This window comes from Barbus barbus (genome assembly GCF_936440315.1).
Source record: "Barbus barbus genome assembly, chromosome: 36".
Taxonomy (NCBI): Eukaryota; Metazoa; Chordata; class Actinopteri; order Cypriniformes; family Cyprinidae; genus Barbus; species Barbus barbus.
The window spans coordinates 15,401,591-15,422,896 of record NC_136714.1 but is presented as its reverse complement, the minus strand read 5'-3'; the positions used below and the strand labels follow the sequence as shown (position 1 = coordinate 15,422,896).

The window sequence follows — 21,306 nt, the reverse complement described above, 5'->3', positions numbered from 1 at the left end:
ATAATAGAAAAGCTACTTGTTTTTTATGAACATGGAGACTAGACTCTGATTCCTGTGTGCTTCCTTCTTGTGGCACTCATGAACACCAGTTAAAGGAACAGGTGCTGTCTTATTCTCCCTCTGGTAGTATGGGCAAACCTTAGATGTTCAGAAATCGGAGGCAATTTGTCAAAGCACCAGCTGTCCACAGTGGAGAACAGGTTACTAAACTGCCAGACCTGATGATGATTTGAAGGTCAATTGGTGTAAGTCAGGTACTTCTAATTTTAAATGTTCAAGCACATACACAAACTAAGTGAACTGCTCCATCATTCTGAGTCTGAGTTTGAGAAACACATTTTGAGATTTATGCACTTAGCAAGTCTCTGCTTGCATTCTATTTCTAGAAAATTCTAGCTTTTTATATTGAATTTCTCCACAAATGGCTCATTGCAGCTTCTGACTCTAAATGATAGACCTGTTCTCTGCAGATTGCCTTTTTTTTAGTTCAGTATTTTAATCATTGTAGAAACTCACCCTCTTTCTGGCTCTCCAGCACCATCCACCATGAGAGTAGACCTTCTTCTCCCACTTCAGTGAGACCATCCCTCTATCATGAAGCAAGGTCCTGCATACCTCCCTCATTAAATGAGAAACCAGAGCCAGCTGGGACAGGGTGAAGCTGTCAACAAATCCAGCAATATGGACTAGAACCTCAAAAGGTAGCCTGCTCAGAGCATCTGTATTGCTTGCACGCTTTCTTTCCACAGTCACTGGTTTTATACCTTCATACAGTTTATCTGAAACCTCTGGTCGGAGGCAGAAAGTGCTGAGCTCCTTGTCGTAGAAAACAGTCGCTCTGTGAGAGCTGGGCTGAAACTTTCTCTGAATAAAAGTGCAGCCAAGGTAGGAGAGAGGGCATCGCTGTTCAAACCATCCACTGATGCAACTCTGGATGTCAGAATGAACGTTCTTGTAGTGTGAAGGAAACTCATCCCGTCTGAATAATTGCAGAGGTACGTAAACACGGAGCTGGATTTGTTGTGTCTTCTGGTGACACTCTCGGCCTGAATGTGGACGTGAAGTTTCAAAGCCCGGTCAGCAGAGATGTCAGCCAGTGAAGCCTCTGCTTTGAAAGGTGCCGAGTAGAAATCATACGTCTGTGTTCCAACGTCCAGAAGAAATGCATCTGTGGACTCGGATTCGGCTATGAGATGTCCCCGTAGTTCCCTCTCCAAAGAGCACAACAGAGTAGCTTGAACTTCATCCCATTTTGGCATGTCATCGAAATCAACACCTAGGTCAGATGTGTCTACGCTTGTGTTCACCTTCTTGTTATGCAATGGGTTTCGAATGTGACTTTGTTTGGCTTTGAAGCTCGTTGGGACTTTGAAAGTGCAGAGTGTTTTAATCTTCATGGGCTCCAAATGTTCATAGACGAGTTTCTTGTTGGGTCTCGTGTCACATGCAAACAAGGACGTGGCGATGAGGAATTTGTCTTCGTCCATGAAGTTGTATTGAGGGATGTCAGTAGGGGCATCAAGACTTTCGATCTTCGTTGGCAGCTCTTCCTGTAAGACTTCCAACATGCTCGGATTGGTTTGTGGCTTTTTTTCTTTGTGAGAGGTTTCTGGATTTTGCTCCAAAGATTTTATTGTATGCTTGCAGCCGCTAAACTCCATGCTGAACATTTTTTCCCAAATATTATAGCTTTCGAGATTGGCCAAATATGGATTCCTCGCCAATTCCTCTCGTTCCTCCTGAGTCAGCCCACCTTCTTCAATTTATGCGCATGAAGACCCAAATGCTTCCTCAACTCCATTCGACAGCGGTACCCCTCCCACGGCCCCCTCCAGGACCACAACCTCAGCCTCCTCAGCCACCTTTTCAATAAGTTCAGGAAAGAGAGTCTTCATTTTGAGAGAATGAAACAGATGCTGCTGGTCCCTCAGAGCCATCGAAAGATCCAGAGGTTCCTGAATGTAGTTCTCCTTCAAAATGTTCTCGTAAAACTCAGGGTTCTCGGACTCTTCAATGGGCCAGCGGTTCCACTCCATTGAGCAGGAGATGACGCTGGCAGGACACACCGTCAAATGCTTAGCCAGGTTTGAGCGGCACATGGTGAACAGGCAGCCATATTCGACATTGAGACAAGGCACCCTTTCATTGGGGCACAAGAGCATGTGTTCTTCTTCCTTGCACAGGTGAAACACAGCACCGCACAGCAAACGGCAGCTCATGATCGCACATGACACAGAAATCTCAATTGGCGTCTTGCAGCGCCGGCTGTAGCAGCCCTCACAGTGCCGATGGAGCTTTAAAGTTTGGGTTCTTTGTCTACCCTGTGAAGAAATGCAAAGTTTTAGACTGGACAGAAACTTTGTAAAGTGTCTTACCATAACAAAAAGTGAATGTCAATGACATGCTAGTCAAATCTTAGATCTAGAAGAATAGCATTATAGAATTTATACATTTGCTGTATTTACATAATATACACATGCATAAATGTGTTTTGCATGTTCCTCCTCTTAGTGGTAAAACCTGAAATGTATTTCAGAAATATCAGTAATCCTAAGCTAATGCTAAGAACCTAAATGCTTCTTGCAGATGCAATGCACGTTTAGACTGATATGTTTACATCTTGTATTTGGCTTGCAGACACTAAAAAAGCAAAGAAAAGTTGACCTACCATAGGGTTTTTACTGTGAGCTCCACGCTAGTGTTCAGCTTAGTCACTAAAACTTTGAGTGAGACTACATCTGTGTCTGCCCACTAGTTAAAAATAGACACGTTCATATACTGGATTGTGACTAGGGTTTTGGCATACAAGAGTCAAGTTACATGTTCTGGAACCATAGCTGCTCTAGGTACCCAGTGTTTTCAAGACGCTGTGTCCAGATTAAAGATAACATGCCGTCTCAAACTTTTCTTAAGCTTTTATTTTCAACTGTGCTGCATTTGGCTTTTGAATGCAATAATTAATTCCTGTACATATGGTGTTTTTAAACATTATCAGTATTATTTATTTACATTTGTTTGTTATGCCTATTTATTCAACAGTGTTTTTGGAGCACACAAAATTTATTTTACTCTATAGGTTTATTATCCCCATTCATACTCACATGTTTGAACAAAAACATAAAACAGGACTAGAGCTATGGAAATCTAAAGCGAAGTGAAGAAACACATTCTGCTTTACTGTAAGTTGAATTAAAGTTTTATTGTTTTAGTTTTACAGAGAGAGAATAAAAGGCAAAATTCATTTAGAAATCAAACACACACAAAAATAACTTTAATATCTTAACATCTGGGATTCAAAATTAATTTAAACCTAGAAATAAAATTATTAATAAATAACCATAAATAAGATTTTGGATTCTAGGCAAATGAGCAATTTTGTGACAGTGATAAAGTGGAAACAACTACTGTCAATAAAGCAAAAATGTAACAAGCATCCTGAAATGACCATTTTAAATGAATTTTTACATTCCAGTTGCTATAGTTTGTAAAGAAACATAAATTAGTAGAATATTATTAATTTAACAGTAGTAAATATGAGTATAATATAAATATAATTATTTTCACTAGTGGACATTTGATTCACTGTAACTACCAAAAATGCAAAATAAAAGTTCCAGTTACAGTATCATTTGCGTCTCATAAACAAAGAAGTCAAACTGTGCCTCTCCTTTCCTTTGTTGTCAAACATACTGGCCAGGGCAAAAGGCTCAGTTTTCAGTTCAGTTTGGTAGAATGGACAGTGTTTCAGATGCTCAGCCATTGATGGTGTGTCGCCGATGCACCAGTTACCAACTTTACTAAAAAGAGTACTGAAATCCCAGACCTAAGAAAGAGCGATAGAGAAATATAAAGGAAATAATATAATTACAATCAATAAATCAATGCAGATTTTGAATTGTTAGAGTCTTTTCAGAAATACAGTATAGCAGAAATACACAATAGCAGTAAATAAAATAAAAAATTGGTTGCTTGGTTTAATTAATTGCTATAACAATAAATAAATAAAAAACAAATATATTTGCTGACAAATGCTGAAATGTCTTACTTTGGTAGGTTTCCAGCGGGTTCCTCCATGAGAGTATGACTTCTTATGCCACTTAAAGCCCACCATTCCTCTCTCCTGCAGAAGTGTGGCACATATATCCCTGAACAATCGGGAGACTAAGGCTAGCTGGGACAGGGTGACACTATCCAGGTAACTAGTAATGTGGCAAAGAACCTCAAAGGGAAGGTTGCTGAGAGAATGTTCATATTTGATACGTGCCTTTAGTGGAATGGTCTGCAAATCGCTCATAAGAGAGGCAGGAACCTCAGGTGTGAGGGTGAAAATACTGAGGTCTTGGTTATAGGAGACTTTGGCCCTGTGTGAGGAGGGCTGTAATCTTCTCTGACTGAAGGTGCAACCAAGGTAGGCCAGAGGACATCTCTGCTCAAACCAGCCACTCAGAGAGGACTGGATATCCAAATGCACGTTCTTAAAGTGTGAGGCAAACTCATCCCGCCGGAAGAAATGACCACACAAGAACGTGAAAGCTGAGGTTGATTTGTTGTGTCTGAGGGTAACCGCTTCTGTATCGAGGTCAACGTGAAGTTTCAAATCCCTGCCTGCTGTAATTTCAGTCAGAGTTTCGTTGGATTTGAAGGGAGCTGTGGCAAAATTATACGTCTGTGTTGCGATATCGACATAAAGTCCATCTGTTGCCACCGTTCCACTTATTTTGTGGCCCCTTGTCTCAATCTCTGCATAACAAAGTAGGGTTGAAAACATCTCATCCATCTCCCCACCATCTTTCTCAGACATATCCAGGTCAGATGTGCCAATGCACTTGTGCTCAGTCATTACTCTCGTATTGAATTCTCTAAGTTGAATGCGTCTTTCTTTGTAACTACTGGGAACCTTGAAGGAGCATAGAGTCTGGACTGGTATTGGCTCCAAGTTCCCATAAACAAAATCTCTCTCTCTGGGTGTGCAAGCATCCATCTGACCAAAGGAGATCAACATGCGCCCATGATGCACTATGTACATGTTGAATTCTCTGGGTTTCATTTCCTGTCCGAGTCGCTCCAGGACACCATCCTGCCAAGGTGCAAGTCCAGTTTTGGTGATATCTACATGGATATCGTTTGCTTCCTTTTTCTCAGGCTCTACAGAAGCTCGTTGTGGCTTTGAAGAATCTTTAGAAGATGTCTTTTTTCCAGTCTGTTCTTCCGTTTTCGACGCCTCCGCCTCTGCCTGCTTGCAACCACCCATTTCCATGCTAAACATCTTTTCGAAAAGATTGTACTTATCCTTGTCAACAGGACCATTGAGAATCACATTTTCTTTCAGAGCTTTCTCAGAAGCTTTAGATGGTCCATTCACCAAGCCTCCTTCTGGACCTCCATGTCCATTGACGTGCATCCCGTTACACACAGTCTCTTTTCCTACTGCTCCCTCCTCATTGTCATACTCCTCCACTGCGGGAGGCTCCTCCTCTTGTTCCTCCAACTCAGGAAAGCATTTCCTCATTTTCAACCGGGCACATAGATGTTTCTGGTCTCTCAGTGCCATGGAAAGGTCCAGTGATTCTTGCTCATGGAGCTCTTTCAGTAGGTTCGTATACAAGGGGGCATCTGGGTTCTCAAGAGGCCAACGGTTCCACTCCATCGAGCAGCAGACGACACTTGCGGGACACACCTCAAGGTGTTTGGCCAGCCGAGAGCGACACATGGTGAAAGGGCAGCCATAGTGAGCGTTAAGACAAGGCACCTTCTCATTGGGACACAGCAGAGAGTGTTCATCCTCTTTACACATGTGGAAGGAGGCCCCACAAAGCAAGCAGCAGTTGATGACCATGCATGATACGGACACTTCTATGGAGGCTTTGCAGCGGCGACTGAAACAGGTCTCACAATGTCTGTGCAGCCTCGGACCAGATCTCCTGTGGCTCTGTGGAAAAACACAATCGACAAGCACAACAAAGCAACTTGCACTGGTTCCAAATTGGAATTTCAAAAAGACTAGCACAGAATTCATTCTATATTGTTGTATCTCCTATAACAGGGGTCACCACACTTGGTCCTGGTGGGCCGATGTCCTGCAGAATTAAGCTCCAACCCTAATCAAACACACCAGAACTAGCTAATCAAGGTCTTACTAGGCATACTAGAAACCTCAAGGGAAGTCTTTTGAGGCAAGTTGGAGGTAAACTCTGCAGGAAACCCACCCTCCAGGACAGAGTCTGGTGACCCTTGTCCTGTAGAAACAGGAGGGACTTTCTCATTCAAAAGCACATTTTGACTGGACAAAATTTTGGATTAATTTAGATCTATCTGATTTTGAGTCAACTGTTATGAATACAAAAGCATACGAATGGCTTCTGTAATGTTGAAATTAATTTCAAAATAAGAGAACAAAACACAAGATGGGAACACAGGCTGGGATCATGACAGCCTCAAATCTAAAATATGTGGACTAATAGCTCAACAATCTTGAGCTATTATATTAAGTTATACCATCTTGTTCTTTGCACAATTGATTAGACAAATAACTGCATTGTAGTTTTCATTACACCATAATACTTCATAATATAATGCTACTAAATTCTGTATTTCAAATCTGTAGTATGACAAATACTTTTACATACAAAATATCACTGAGTAACCAATATTTTAATAATGAGAAAATTAAATGAACATACCATTATTATCTGAAGCAGTGTCAATGTGCAACAGCAGCTTCTGGAAAAAAAAAGGTAGTATCTTATTCACTAAAATATTGATCAATTATAAAAAATTATCTGTATGCATTTATATATTACATTGCGCTAAAACATATTTTCTATATAAAAGTACCTGGTTTTGTAAGACCTTGCTGTAAGGGCAAGCGGCTGCAGACAGCACTGACAGCAGAACCTAAACAGTTACCAAACAACTTACCTAAAGGGTGAACCATGTCTCAAGAAGTTACCCGGCTTGTTCCAAGAGTCCTTTCTAAAGAACAGGATTGTGGGTCATGCTAAAAATAGTTGCCTCAGCTGTCAGTAGCAAGTTACATGACTTAAAGGTACTAAGGAAAATTTCACAAACACCACAAACATTATCAAATAAAAAGCAATCTATTTTTGTCTCTCTTGCTATAATTAAAGCTCTTTACAACCTACAGAGGGCGAACAGAAGACAGCACAGATCTGCAGAAAGAGTTTAAACCTGTTTGTTTTTTTATTGTTTCATCAGTGGATCACCAGATGGTAGTCTTTTCTTTTGGTTTACAGAACAGGGATCCACAAGCACACAGCGTATTATTTACACATTTATTTATTTACACAAACACATTTTGTGTTCTTCTCCATCCTTACCCTTTCCATATTTTTTATTAATAAGTTTTTGTCATGTGATCTTCCTAACGTAGTTGCCTTTTTATTAGAAGGCCCGCCCCGAACAGCCATCCTTTTTCCAAATTGCTTGTCCTCTTTAGAGTTGCTCCAGTATGGCAAGCGGTTTTAACATTTAATCTATAAGCCACACTGGTATCTAATTTAATGTTACTCGTACTTATTTTTTAAATACTAGTACCTTTACATTAAGTACTAGTACTTAGTCATTAACTACTAGTGCTTATTCTTTAGGTATTAGTGCTTATTCTTTAGGTACTAGTGTCTTTTGTAAAGTTACTAGTACTTATTCATTAGATACTAGTACTTAATCAGTAGATACTAGTACGTTTTCATTAGATACTAGTGCTTATTTATTAGGTACTAGTACTTATTCATTAGATACTAATACTTATTGATTAAATACTAGTACTTATTTATTAGACACTAGTACTTATATGGCAAGCCGTGTTAGCATTTAATCTATAAGCCGTACTAGTATCTATTTTCATGTTACTAGTACTTATTTTTTAGATACTAGTATCTTTTCCATTAAGTACTAGTACGTATTCATTAGGTACTAGTACTTATTCATTAGGCACTAGTACTTATTCTTTAGCTACTAGTGCTTATTCTTTGGGTACTAGTATGGCAAGCCGTCTTTATGACAAGCCGTCTTAGCATTTAATCTATAAGCCGTACTAGTATCTATTTTCATGCTACTAGTACTTATTTTTTAGATACTAGTTTCTTTTCCATTAAGTACTAGTACTTATTCATTAGGTACTAGTACTTATTCATTAGGTACTAGTACTTATTCATTAGGTACTAGTACTTATTCTTTAGCTACTAGTGCTTATTCTTTGGGTACTAGTGTCTTTTGTAAAGTTACTAGTACTTATTCATTAGATACTAGTTCTTATTCCAATAGTGACTAGTATTTACTTATACTCTTCCTGTTAAGACAAAATAGAACTAGTTCTTATTTTTAGTTATTAGTAACATTTTAGACCAGAGATATCCTGAACTTAATAGATACTAGTACTTTTAAAATTAGCATTTCTGCCCAGTATGCTAATCGTATGTTGAATATTAATGAACCAGCAACATATAGGAGAGAGATTAGACAAGAAACAGAAAGGAGATGAATGTACTTTTTTGTGGAAACCACATAGAAAAGAAACAATCATTTGTACACAAGCACATAGAAAACCTATTTTGTCAGTTTTGTAAACACTGTAATTACGTAAACATAGTAGTCTAATGTGTTTGTTGATCATCGAGTGACCTCTAGTGGCAGGATGCAGATAAGACACCAATTTTATTATCTGTGATTTTCCTCTTTTTCCTCCAGTAAAAACAATAAATATCATATCAGGGCTGTACCTTAATGATTTTGCATATTAGATTAGATTAGATTAGATTCAACTTTATTGTCACTGTGCAGAGTACAAGTACAGAGCCAATGAAATGCAGTTAGCATCTAACCAGAAGTGCAAATAGCAAGGTTTATAAATAGATATAAAAATGTGTATATACATTGTTTTATGACATATAGTGCAAGTTATGAGGTAGATGTGGAGAGACTACCTCAGTGCAAATGACTGTACATACAATTTAGGTTGCAAGGAAATTTAAACAGAAGGTGCATTATAAAGAGAGGTATGTAAGTAGCATATGTTTATATATGGCCAATGACCTTCACGGCATCCGGAGGTAGAAATGTGCAAGGGAATGTGCAAATATCAGAAATGTGCAAAAAAGCAGGAAATAAAAGAACATTGTGAGTGAGGAGTGCAGACAGGTTGTTGAACAGTGCAGTGTTTGTGGTAAATGTCTTTGATGGAGGGTAGCACGACACCAGTGGTGTATTGGGCAGTTTTCACCACCCGCTGGAGGGCTTTCTGGTCCGAAACAGTGCAGTTGCCATACCACACTGCGATGCAGTTTGTGAGTATGCTTTCAACAGTGCAACGGTAAAAGTTCAGCAGGATGTGGGGGGACAGGTGAGCTTCCCTTAATTTCCTAAGGAAGTAAAGGCGCTGTCGTTCCTTTTTGATCAGGGTGGAGGTATTGAGGGTCCAGGAGAGATCCTCAGAGAGATGGACACCAAGGAACTTGAAGCTCGCCACGCGCTCCACTTCGGCCCCATCAATGTAGATGGGAGTGTGTGTGTGGTCCTTCTTAGTCCGCCGGTGGTCTACAATCAGCTCTTTGGTCTTCTGGGTGTTGAGTGCAAGGTTGTTGTTGGCACACCGCATTGCTAGATGCTGGACCTCATCCCTGTAGGCCGTCTCATCGTTGTCGCTAATCAGGCCTACCACCGTGGTGTCATCTGCAAACTTGATTATGGAGTTAGAGCCATATACAGGTATGCAGTCGTGGGTGAAAAGGGAGAAGAGGATTGGGCTCAGCACACAGCCCTGTGGTACCCCAGTGTTTAGAGTGAGGATGGAGGAGGTGTGGGTACTGATCCTAACAGACTGTGGTCTGTTGGTAAGAAAGTCCAGGTTCCAGTTACAGTGGTAACACTGGTGCTACAGACACTGAATGTTTTTAACATTGATTTTCTGTACAGGGCACACAAAATCCGAACCTTATGGTTTTCAGACAAACATTTTCTTTATTTGGAAAAAAAGGCCAAACATTATTAATAAAAAATAAAAAAACAGGTTTTCTGTATGTGTAGGGCTGCACGATTTGGTCAACAAATTTGTTTTTATATACCAATAAATAAAAACATTAAACAAAATAAGGAATATTACTTTTGTAATAACACTATTTCACTATAATATACAAAACTGAGTATTTAAGTATAAATATAATAATAAATAGAGCTGCAAGAAAAGGGAAAAACAATTACACTTCTCTACACTGAAGAAAAACGTAAGGATATGTTTACCTCAAAGTTCTTAATTATTTTAGCTATTTTTACTCGTTATTTTGTGAGCAATAACGAATACTCAATTCATGTAATTTCTTCTCATTCATACTCTTCGCCAGAGGGCGCCCTCACGCAGAAACTCCACTAGTGAGACTCACTTCCTGAAAATATGGACAAAGAAGACATTCAGCATTCGCTGTTTATGTAGCCTAGTAGCTAACATGCAGATAGATGTTTTAATGATGAAGCATAAAGAAAATAAACAATGATTGCGACAATATATGGTTTTATCTGTGTTCTTCAAGCCATCTCGGGTATTTTTATAAGAATAAAGTATGTTTAAACATACGACAGCCTTTATCACTGTATAGAATATAAAGTGGCATGATTTCTGCTTCATTCTGTTTAATGAAACCATGTCAGATCACAAAAGGAACTTATTTCAAACGCTCGATGATGTTATGATGTGAATTTGGAGTAAAAACATGTCAATATACTTTTGTTGGACAACAGGTTTGTAATCTTTTCTTTGTGTTTTTATGGTAACCAATTAGCAAGGTAGGCTAACATACAAAGCCAGTTAGCCCTACTTAACAATCAAATTAATTCAGCATATTAATGTATTGTATTACCATGTGGACTCTGATTGGACGGTTGAGAGGTACTCATGTTTATGTAATGACTTGTTTGAATTAAGATATCTCCAAATACATTCTTACTAGTTCTTTATGAGGTTGAAGATATCTCCAAGTGAACAGGTACTAGTAGTTATTCTGTTTTAGATATCATCTTTTGATTTCTGACTAGTAATTATTGCAATAGTGACTAGTATCTATTTAAATATTACTAGTAAGCATTCATTAGATACTAGTACTTATGTTTTAGATACTGGTACTTATTCATTAGATACTAGTACCTATTTAATAGATACTAGTAGTTATTCATTAGGTACTAGTACTTATTTATTAGACACTAGTATCTTTTGTAATAACTACTAGTAACAATTCGTAGCTTACTAGTCAGATCTGCTTTTTTACTCGTCTTATGTTATGACTAGTCCAAATGGCTACAGTAGAGTTCAATTAAAAAAATTACTAGTAAAATAAAAATTCTTACTAGTAACATTTTGAATAAGTACTAGTATCTAATAAATGTGTACTAGTATCTATTGAATAAGTACTAGTATCTAATGAATAAGTACTAGTACCTAATGAATAAGTACTTGTAGCATTCTGCTCTGTTTTAGTTGTGTTTTTCCATGGCTTCTGTTGACCCAGTTTCCCTGATTAGTTAATTAGCCCCTCACCTGTTTCTGTTTTCGTATGATTATGACCTGCCTTTATAAGCCTGAGTTCTCCCCAGTTGAGTTTGTCTGCTATTGTTTATGTTACATACCTCTGTGAGATTAAAATACTTATTGTTTTGGATATCCCTGCCTGCCTGCCTTGTCTTCTCTGTCTGCCTGGGGAAACCGTAACAGAATAGCAGACCGAAACAGTTTTTTTTTTCAGCGGCGTTATTCTTTTCGCTCATTTTTGTTTTTTCCCTCTCTCCCTCCTAGTATGGATCCCGCCTTCTTACTCCTTTGCCTGGAGCAGAAGGACCGTTCGCTGGTGGAACACACCATGGACTTCGTCAACCTGGCGCGCCTTACACACTTCATAGACCGCTCGCTCTGTGTGTTCTACATCTCCAACCTGAGCGAGCAGTGTAAGGCGCGCCTACCAGCGAACGGTCCCAGGGAGAATTTCGCCGCTTGCGTGGAGTGGGTGCTGGAGTGTAATGGACTGTTTATCTCCGGTGGCCCTGCTGAGGACAGCTCCAGCCCCACTCCCAATCCAGAGCCCAGCCAACCCTCACCATCTCCCTGCACGGAGGTTTCGCCAGAGCCCACCGCAGTCGCAGAGCCTGAGCCGGCCGCGAGGATAGAGCCGTCACCGCGGGAAGTGACTGAGCAACTCATTGCCTCGGGAACCGTACTCGACACGACTGACCGGGTGTGTGAGCTGGCAACATTGTGCGTCGTGGGAGTGTTGGTGGAGATAGAGGGAACGGACGTATCACCGGTCCACACTTCCACCACTGAGGGTGAGAGACTGCTGGTTTCTGGAAACCTTTCTGAGGATATGTTGGATGAGTTAGACGAGGAGTACTTCTGGCTTCTCCCCTTCCCATTGCTCCCACCCACCTCTCCATGTTCTCCGGCCATTAGCCAGTGCTTCCCTGAACCTGTTAGCTTTAAGCAATCCCCCGTGCTCGCTTCTCCAGAGCCAGTCCGTCCAGTGCCCGATTCTCCAGGGTCAGTCTGTCCAGTGCCCGATTCTCCAGGGCCAGTCCCCCCCGAGCTTAAGCTAACAGAGCGTTCCCAGGAATTAGCGCTGCCTAAACGCCCTCCAGTGCCTGTTCCCCGCAAGTGCCCTCCAGTGCCTGTTCCTCGCAAGTGCCCTCCAGCCAGCTCCTCAAGGAAGGTTTTAAGGAGTTTCCCACCCAGCCTCCCTCTCCCTCCCCCTCTGTATCTGCCAGTCAGTCCAGCAGTCTGCCCTCAGCCACCTCAGGAAAGTCCCTCAGCTCACCCTCAGTATGCCATGTCCGGTGGATCGGTTGAGCTTCAGGTCTCCCTGGGATCAGCTACCTCGGGGTTGGAGGATCCCCAGTCTTCGCCTCCAGCCTACGAGACCCGGACTCCACCTCAGCCCTCCGATCCATCGGCTCCACCTTGGCTCGTGGCTCCCTCATCTCCACCGTGGACCCTCATTCCACCAGCTCCGCCGGGCTCCCTCGTCCCTCCGGCTGCGCCTTGGTCAGTCGTCCCCCTGCCTACTCCACGGAATTCCACACCTCCAGCTCCGCTTCGTCCCTCCATTCCTCTGGCTCCGTCGGGTTCCTCCCTCCCTCCGGCTCCACCGTTGTCCTCTGTCGCTCCGGCTCCACCGCGTCACTCGGGATCCCCGCCTCCGCCTCACTCGCCTGAGCCGCCGGCTCCACCGTGGCCCTCCGGCCCATCAGTGTCACCCTGGCTCTGCGGCTGCTCTGCTCCATCCTGGGCTCCTTCTCCACCGGCGTCATCTCCGGCAGTCGGCCCCATGGTGTCGGTGGTCCCATTACCACCATGGCTCCTCCCGCCATCGACTCCGCCGTGGGCCGCCATCCTGGCTGGCCTCTGGACTGCCATCTGGCTGCTCCTGCTCCGGGCTCCTCCCTGGCTCCTCCCACCCTCCACTCCCCCTTGGACTAATTTTTTGGACTGTTTTTGTTTTTACCCATTTTCCATTGCCCGGCTTCCTCCTACTCCATGCCCGCCTCCTGAACCCCCACCCTCCCTCCTCTGTTGGTTTATATTTTTCCGCGCGAGGACGCGCCATTCCGGGAGGGGGCGAACTGTAACATTCTGCTCTGTTTTAGTTGTGTTTTTCCATGGCTTCTGTTGACCCAGTTTCCCTGATTAGTTAATTAGCCCCTCACCTGTTTCTGTTTTCGTATGATTATGACCTGCCTTTATAAGCCTGAGTTCTCCCCAGTTGAGTTTGTCTGCTATTGTTTATGTTACATACCTCTGTGAGATTAAAATACTTATTGTTTTGGATATCCCTGCCTGCCTGCCTTGTCTTCTCTGTCTGCCTGGGGAAACCGTAACAGTACTAGTATCTAATGAATAAGTACTATCTAATGAATAAGTACTAGTATCTAATGAATAAGTACTAGTGTCTATTTAATTGGTACTAGTATCTAATGAATAAGTACTAGTTCCTAATGAATAAGTACTAGTACCTAATGAATAACTACTAGTACATAAAAATTAAGTACTAGTCACTAGTGGAATACTTACTAGTCAAAACTGAATAGTTGATATCTCAATGACGGATCCCCATAGAAGTCAATGGCAAAAATTTAAAATTTGTTACTAGTAATAATATAATAGTTACTAGTCACTATTGAAATAAGTACTAGTATCTAATGAATAAGTACTAGTATCTAATGAATAAATACTAGTATCTAATAAATAAGTACTAGTATCTAATAAATAAGTACTAGTATTTAATCAATAAGTACTAGTATCTAATGAATACGTACTAGTACCTAATAAATAAGTACTAGTATCTAATGAATAAGTACTAGTACTTAATAAATAAGCACTAGTATCTAATGAAAAGGTACTAGTATCTAATGATTAAGTACTAGTATCTAATGAATAAGTACTAGTAACTTTACAAAAGACACTAGTACCCAAAGAATAAGCACTAGTAGCTAAAGAATAAGTACTAGTGCCTAATGAATAAGTACTAGTACTTAATGGAAAAGATACTAGTATCTAAAAAATAAGTACTAGTAGCATGAAAATAGATACTAGTACGGCTTATAGATTAAATGCTAAGACGGCTTGCCATAGCTGGAGCCTATCTCAGCATCTATGGCCATAGCAGGGCAGGCTCAGAAAAAAGGAAAATTAAAAATGTTAATTGATGCCGCTAACTAATATAACTTTTTACCATCATGAAATTCTATAGAAAAAAAAATGCATGTGTAGTTTGGAGTACAATGCAATTGAATGCTATAGTATAGCATACGATACAACAGTATATATAAAAATGCACAGTGGTAACCACATTTTCTGGAAAATAATCATGACATGATTCATTTTATTAGAAATTAATATATTCAATTAAAAAGTGTTTAAAATAGTTCATTGTATTTTTGTTTATTTCACTGGTGCAAACCAAGTAACAAGTGCCAGTACCAGTTTAACTGTAGTATTTAGTACTAAATGTAGAATTATTTGGTGGAAATATAATTACCATGGTACATTTGCCTATGTATATCATCTACATCAGCCTAGTATATACTGTAGTTAGTACATAGTATAGTACAGTGTAGTATACTATTTATAGGCTAGTTCCACTGTAAACATTAATGTTAAAATGTTAAAATGTAAAACTAAAAATCTGTGTTAATTGTGGTAATCAAATGTTTTTAAAATAATTATTTCTATAAGCAGTTCTGTCAAATGTGGCCTATTATCATTTGTGTTAAATCTTTGTGGGCCCTTTCTGGTCATGAAATATCTAGTTTTCTAACATGTAGATCAATGTTAGACTATATTGAAATTAAACAAGAAAATATGCTGATTCAGAAAACCTCTGGAACATTTTTTGTCTTGAAAATCCTCCATATCTTTTTTACAGTCTATGATTTGTACACAGAGCAAACTTCTAGAGTCACCTCAGGAGGGTGTAGTAGGCTACATACCAAGCACAGCACCGCTAATCACGTCCTGATGTTTTACTGTAGGTGAGCGGGATCAGACCAGCAGGAGTCACCGCTACACTCGCTCTCTCGCTCTGCTGAGCCTCTCTGTGATTGAGCAGGGAAACAAAATGCCGGAAGTGGGGTTTCGGGAGACGGAGTTTCGGGATTCGTAAGCGTGGAAAGTTTACTCTATTAAGAAATCTACTTTTCCCGAGGATTAAAGCTGTTCGTCAGGTTTTGTTTGACTGTTTAATTCATCCGCACTTTAACAATGGGGCTCCCGGCGCTGGAATTCAGTGATTCTTTTCTGGACAGTCCTGACTTCAGAGAGCGACTCAAATGCCACGAAATTGAGCTGGATCGTACTAATAAATTCATCAAGGAACTAATCAAAGATGGAAATATGCTTATTAGTGCGCTTAAAAGTAAGTTACAGGTCGTGTGTCTTTTAAAAGTGAGATAATCTGTGATTTTATGGAGGTTTATAAAGCTCAGATTTGTTGTGATATTTGAATATTTGTTTTTGTATTATATTAATAATTATTAAGAAAGGACCTATGATAAACTGGTAGCTTACCTTTTGCCTTTTTAAAGACACTTCATTTAACTACTTAAAACTACAGATCCCGTAAAGGGCCTTCATATACTTACTACAAATTTATTCTCAAAAAGGAAATCATTAAACATATTTAACCACTCTAAGATCAAACAGGTTGAAGAAGTGAGCATGTGCAGGGTGGTGTATTCCATCATATAATGCTTGTTTATTCAGCTGGTATCTGATGTGATATCAGAAAGGAGGCAAGTCTCTGCTAGATAAGTTATCAGCCACTCCAGCAGCATGGCTCCTCTTGCCTTCCTCTAGATATATTTGCTTTGCACTAGTCTTAGTCTTTGAACATTTAGGTCCAATGAGCTTTGACTATTTCTTGTTATTTTCAACATTATTCTCTTTCACAACTTTCTCCTTTATTCTCAGCCACAATGCAGTCTGGCAGAAGGCTCATTCGGGCTTTTGTACTAAACAAAAAGCAGTGAATGTCTTCCAGAAAAGACCTACACCACTAATGTTTTAATTGACTATTAAAGTATTTGTGATGCTATCTCCTTCCTTTTAGTCTGAACAAATCACAACTTATTTAATATTATAATATTGACTGATAACTCAAAGTGAATTTGCTCAAATTATAAGGAAACTGTTTGTCGTCTCTCTGACAGATCTATCTGCAGCTGTGCAGAAATTTTCCCAGTCCCTACAGGATTTCCAGTTTGAATGCATAGGAGATGCAGAGACAGATGATGAGATTAACATCGGTAAGTAGTTGGCAAATGATCAAGTTAAAAATGTTTTGAATAATCATGCAATTTAATCAATTATACAATTTCTTGTCTGGAGAAAAAAGTAAATTCTGTCATCATTTGCTTACCTTAATGTCTTTCTGAACCAGTACTAAAAGGAAACATTTAGCAGAATGTTGAAGCTGTACTCATTTATACAAAAAAAGTGGATTGGGACATGGAGTCAATCCCAAAAAAGTACCCTAAAGAAAAAATGAGTCCATAAGATTTCTAAAACCATGTGTCAGCTTTGTATGAGAAACAAACTGAAATTTACATCGTTATTCATTAAAAATCTTGCCTTGAGAATTTAGCTCGATAGCTAAGATTACCAGTCATTGTATGGACATTCAGCTATAAATAACTCCTTTGTCTCACAGAAGAAAGAAAGTCATACAGGTTTGGATTGACGTGAGAGTGTGTAAATAATGGCAGAACATTCATTAGTTGGGAGAACTATCCCTTTAAGCTGTTAACAACCGTGATGTAAACTTTGAAACAGTCTGCAAAATGTTAAATAATAAGCTTTTTATTTGCAGCTGTTGCCCACCAACAGTAAGCTGAGAAAACGCACATTACTGTAGCATTACATCTCCATAGTGTCAAACACAACAGTGATGGTTCTTTATCAGACTGAGACAATTGTTGCCTGGCATTTAGAAAACCGTGAACCCAAACAACCGTCTGCAAAGAGTGAGAATGTTCCTTTCTGGCCTTGGCCATCCATATTGGTCATAACAGTTTTAGATATTTAGGCTGGTGAGACTCTGATAATTTGCAGCTTAGTGTTTAATGTTAAAATGTACCCCTTTTTTCTTCAAAATCTATAAAAATCTTTCATTTAATAGGGTTTGGCGATACTGGTTATGGTTGTACTGATTTAAAATAATGGCCATACACTACATTTCAAAAGTTTGAGGCTGTAAGATTTTTACTAACTTTCTGATCTAATAAATACAGCTTTTGTGAGCATAAGAGACTTTAAAAAACAGTAAAAAAAAATGCACCCCAAACTTTTGAACAGTAGAGTATGCTTGTGATAAATCATAATGCCAGTTCTTTGAATGTGATATGAATATCTCAACAGGATAAGTATTGTTTCATGCATGCCTGGCATGTCCTTTTAAATGCATCTCTGTGGATTTGTGGTTCTCCTGCTACGCGTCAAAGCAGATTTGTCTTTCTGTAACATGATTTTGAAATGACCGAGGGTGTGTTTATCTGTGGGCCTGTGCTTCTAAAAGAAAGTAGTTCTTATCTGAGTTTCTATTTGGATATCTGGAGGAGTCAAAATCCCCAGAGAATGATGAGGGGGACTGAGAGGTGGGACCCTGCTTATCGCAAAACAGAAAAATGCTGTATATCCCAAGACAGGAAGTGATGTGACCAAAGCGTATTTTGTTTAGGAAAAAATAATTTTCTCAGAATCACAACAATCGTGTGATTTTTGTAGCATGACATAATATCAACAGCAGTTTATTTTAGATCACAGTTGTTTTCTCCCACATGTTTTATATCATTTCTCAGGTGCTGGTTTTAGCCTGCATCTGGATTATATTTTAAGTATAAGGTTCTTTAAACATTACAAAGAACATTAACAATCACGCTGTAAGAAATGTATTGGATCACTGTAAAACATGCAATTCAGCTTTTGAAATGATTTATCTTCTCTTTTTTTCTATGACTGAGCATGTTGCACACATGCAGGGCTCATACAGGAAACATGTTTTATGTTACTCTTACATTTCTACATCTTGAACATATGGTCTGCTGTTTCTTGAAAACCCCTTTGTGCATTGATCAGTTGTTGGGTGGCCATGGTATTTTTTGTGTAGCAAATATGGGGGGTGGTGATGGCGCAGTGGATAAGACACATGCCTTTGGTGTGAGAGACCCGGGTTCGAATCCACTGTGAGACACCAATGTGTCCCTGAGCAAGACACTTAACCCCTAGTTGCTCCAGAGGCGTGCGACCTCTGACATATATAGCAATTGTAAGTCGCTTTGGATAAAAGCGTCAGCTAAATGAATAAAAATGTAAAATGTAAAAAAATATATATATTATATGCAGGTTTTCTGTATTTCCTTTATACCAAAGGTTCAAAGGGCAATATCAGATGTGCTGATAGAGTAATTACAGATCAAGAGCTGATGATTCATGATTGAAATTTTGTCTTATCACAGCCCAGTCATTCAAGGAATTCTCCCAGCTGCTGAACACGGTGGAGGAGGAAAGACGACGACTAGTAAGTTGCTTTGTTTCTTTTCAGAAAGTTTTTTTTTATGTATTTCAAAGACATCTCTTATGACTCTTAAGGCTGTATTTGATCAAAAATGCAGTAAAAACATAATAAATATAGTGAAATTTTATTACAATTTAAAATAACTTTTTGTTTGAATATATTTTAAAATGTTATTTATTCCTGTTATGGCAAAGCTGATTTTTCAGCAGCCATTACTCCAGTGTTCAGTGTCACATGATCCTTCAGAAATCAGTCTAATTATGCTGATTTGGTGCTAGGGAAATTTGCACTTGAAAGGGAGATTTGAAATATAATCGTTTGTAACATTATAAATGTCTTAACTATCACTTTTTGATCAATTTAATGCATCCTTGCTGTACAAAATAATTAATTTCTTAAAAAAATGGAAGTGTCTTTTTTAATGAATCAGCCTTTCATTTAACCAGTCCATTTTTAAATGGACTACCCCTTCAAGTTATGTAGGTTTAAAACCTCAGTGATGCCATAAACACACCACATGATGTGGTCTTCTTCAAAAGTACCGCAAACCTCATAAATGAAGTAGCCATAGTGATCGTTTGCTTTCTAGTAGTTGTCTCTTTATTGTTCCTTTTATGTGGTATTGTTCACACATAAAGTTTCATAGCACACTTCTAGCCTAGTGGTTTAGCACCATAAGTGTGCGCTATTTTGAGGGAGAGTTTTTTTTGTGAGCTTCCACAGTCAAGTCTGAGTGTTATGAGAAACAGAAAGATGCTTTCAGTAGGTCGTGACTCTTCGAGGAGGTAAGGGAAACTGCATAGATCAGCAAGTGCAGACGAAAATGAAATAGCACTCGTACTGTTTCTCTTAAATATCAATGGCAACATCAGTGCCAACAGCATAGCATCTTCAGTGCCATCAGCTGCAGCCACTAATGGGTGCTTTTATGGGCTTTATGCATGAGGCAGCGTGTTGCCAGGAATATTACTGCCTTTCACTGCTGCAGCTGCTGGATCATTAGTCATAGTACAGCAGCGAAAGACCTCACCAGGAAAACAATGCTCCTCTGTGCTTCACTGCTGTGCTGACCCTACCAAAACATGCAGCTTTGTTTGGGATTCATGAGACACTTTTCTGTACATTTCTTTAATTGATAATATAGTTTGAATACACTACCGTTCAAAAGTTTGGGCTAATTTTTTTGGCAAGTCTCTTATGCTAAGCCAGGCTGAAATTATTTGATTTAAAGATACAGTAATAATGTGAAATATTTTTACAATTTAAAAGAACTGTTTTCTATTTTAATACATTTTAAAATGTAATTTATTCTTGTGATTTCAAAACTGTGACTTCAGTGTCACATGATCCTTCAGAAATCATTCTAATAGGCTGTTTTGGTACTTAAGAAACATTTCTTATGTTATCATGATCAGTGTTGTTAACACTTGTGCTGCTTAATATTTTTGTGAAAACTGTGCAACATTTATTTGAAATTTTTGTAAAATTATAAACATTTTTACAGTGATGTCCCTAAATGTATTTATCAATTTACTACATCCTTTTATACTTGCATCTGACTCCAAACTTTTGAATGGTAATGTACATATTTGGATCTACTGATAGCTGCAATCAGCCATATTTGATATTTACTATGTACATACTAATATGTTTAAGTGGTCTGTTTGAATATTTTTTTCCTCTGGACAAACTTTTGTTTTATTAGTCATCATTTTATAGAGCAGAATGACTTCTGGCCAAATCTAAACTGAAGTCTTGTAAACGCAAACCTGAAGTTATTAGCTGTAACGGTGTGACTGTAAGACAGCAGCCTCTATTGTAACAAAGACAAACATCTCTATTGTTTTTTCTGGGCTTGTGTCTGGATGTCTAATAAAAACGCTGAGGTCAAACCTTAGGTCATCTACTCATGACACTTTTTCTTATTGGCTCATACCTTCAGATGATTGCTTTTCCAGCTTGTAGATCACAACGTTGTTTCTTTTCTCAGTGAGAGACCTGAGTAATGCTTCCTTGCACAATAAAAATCATATTAGTGAGTCATTCCTGCTCTATATATTCATGTAATCATATTTCATAAAGATGGATCATTTTCTTTTGTTCACGTCTTAATGAAGTGAACGTATACGGCAGAATTTTAAATAAATAATACACTACTGTGGTTCGAGCAGATGTTGCCCATTATTGTCATTTTATAACTTTTTCGATAAAGAACTAGCAGGTATTTTGAAAAATTCCAGATTTC

At 39.1% G+C, this 21,306-nt stretch overlaps 2 protein-coding genes and 1 pseudogene across 6 annotated transcripts in view; 2 read left to right on the top strand and 1 right to left on the bottom strand.

The window, feature by feature from the left end:
• Window positions 1–12: 12 nt before the first annotated feature.
• Window positions 13–6,934, bottom strand: LOC306855960 (annotated as a pseudogene). The gene is made up of 7 exons: window positions 6,919–6,934; window positions 6,154–6,236; window positions 4,046–5,929; window positions 3,658–3,823; window positions 2,618–2,640; window positions 517–2,321; window positions 13–218 (listed from the first exon to the last, which is right to left on the bottom strand). The product of its transcript is annotated as an uncharacterized misc_RNA (transcript).
• Window positions 536–15,568, top strand: LOC306855841 (uncharacterized protein). Of its 2 annotated transcripts, none has more exons than XM_079394756.1 (2): window positions 536–701; window positions 11,798–15,568. In XM_079394756.1, exon 2 carries the CDS (start codon window positions 11,799–11,801, stop codon window positions 13,662–13,664), a length of 1,866 nt encoding a protein of 621 aa, XP_079250882.1. In that variant the 5' UTR covers window positions 536–701; window position 11,798; the 3' UTR covers window positions 13,665–15,568. The 2 variants fall into 2 exon arrangements, with proteins under 2 accessions (XP_079250882.1, XP_079250883.1); XM_079394757.1 differs by lacking the exon at window positions 536–701 and adding an exon at window positions 10,408–10,749.
• Window positions 15,413–21,306, top strand: part of LOC306855840 (rho GTPase-activating protein 42-like) — a 24,288-nt gene continuing 18,394 nt past the window's right edge. For 2 of the 3 annotated variants that reach the window (XR_013782962.1, XM_079394754.1), the window contains exons 1-3: window positions 15,465–15,905; window positions 16,699–16,794; window positions 19,003–19,064. Coding sequence is in view for 2 of the 3 variants with exons in the window: in XM_079394754.1 (XP_079250880.1) it covers window positions 15,752–15,905; window positions 16,699–16,794; window positions 19,003–19,064 (312 nt within the window). In the remaining variant the exon portion in view is untranslated. Of the gene's footprint in view, window positions 15,906–16,698; window positions 16,795–19,002; window positions 19,065–21,306 lie in introns of all 3 variants that reach the window. The other variant, XM_079394755.1, reaches the window with a different exon arrangement.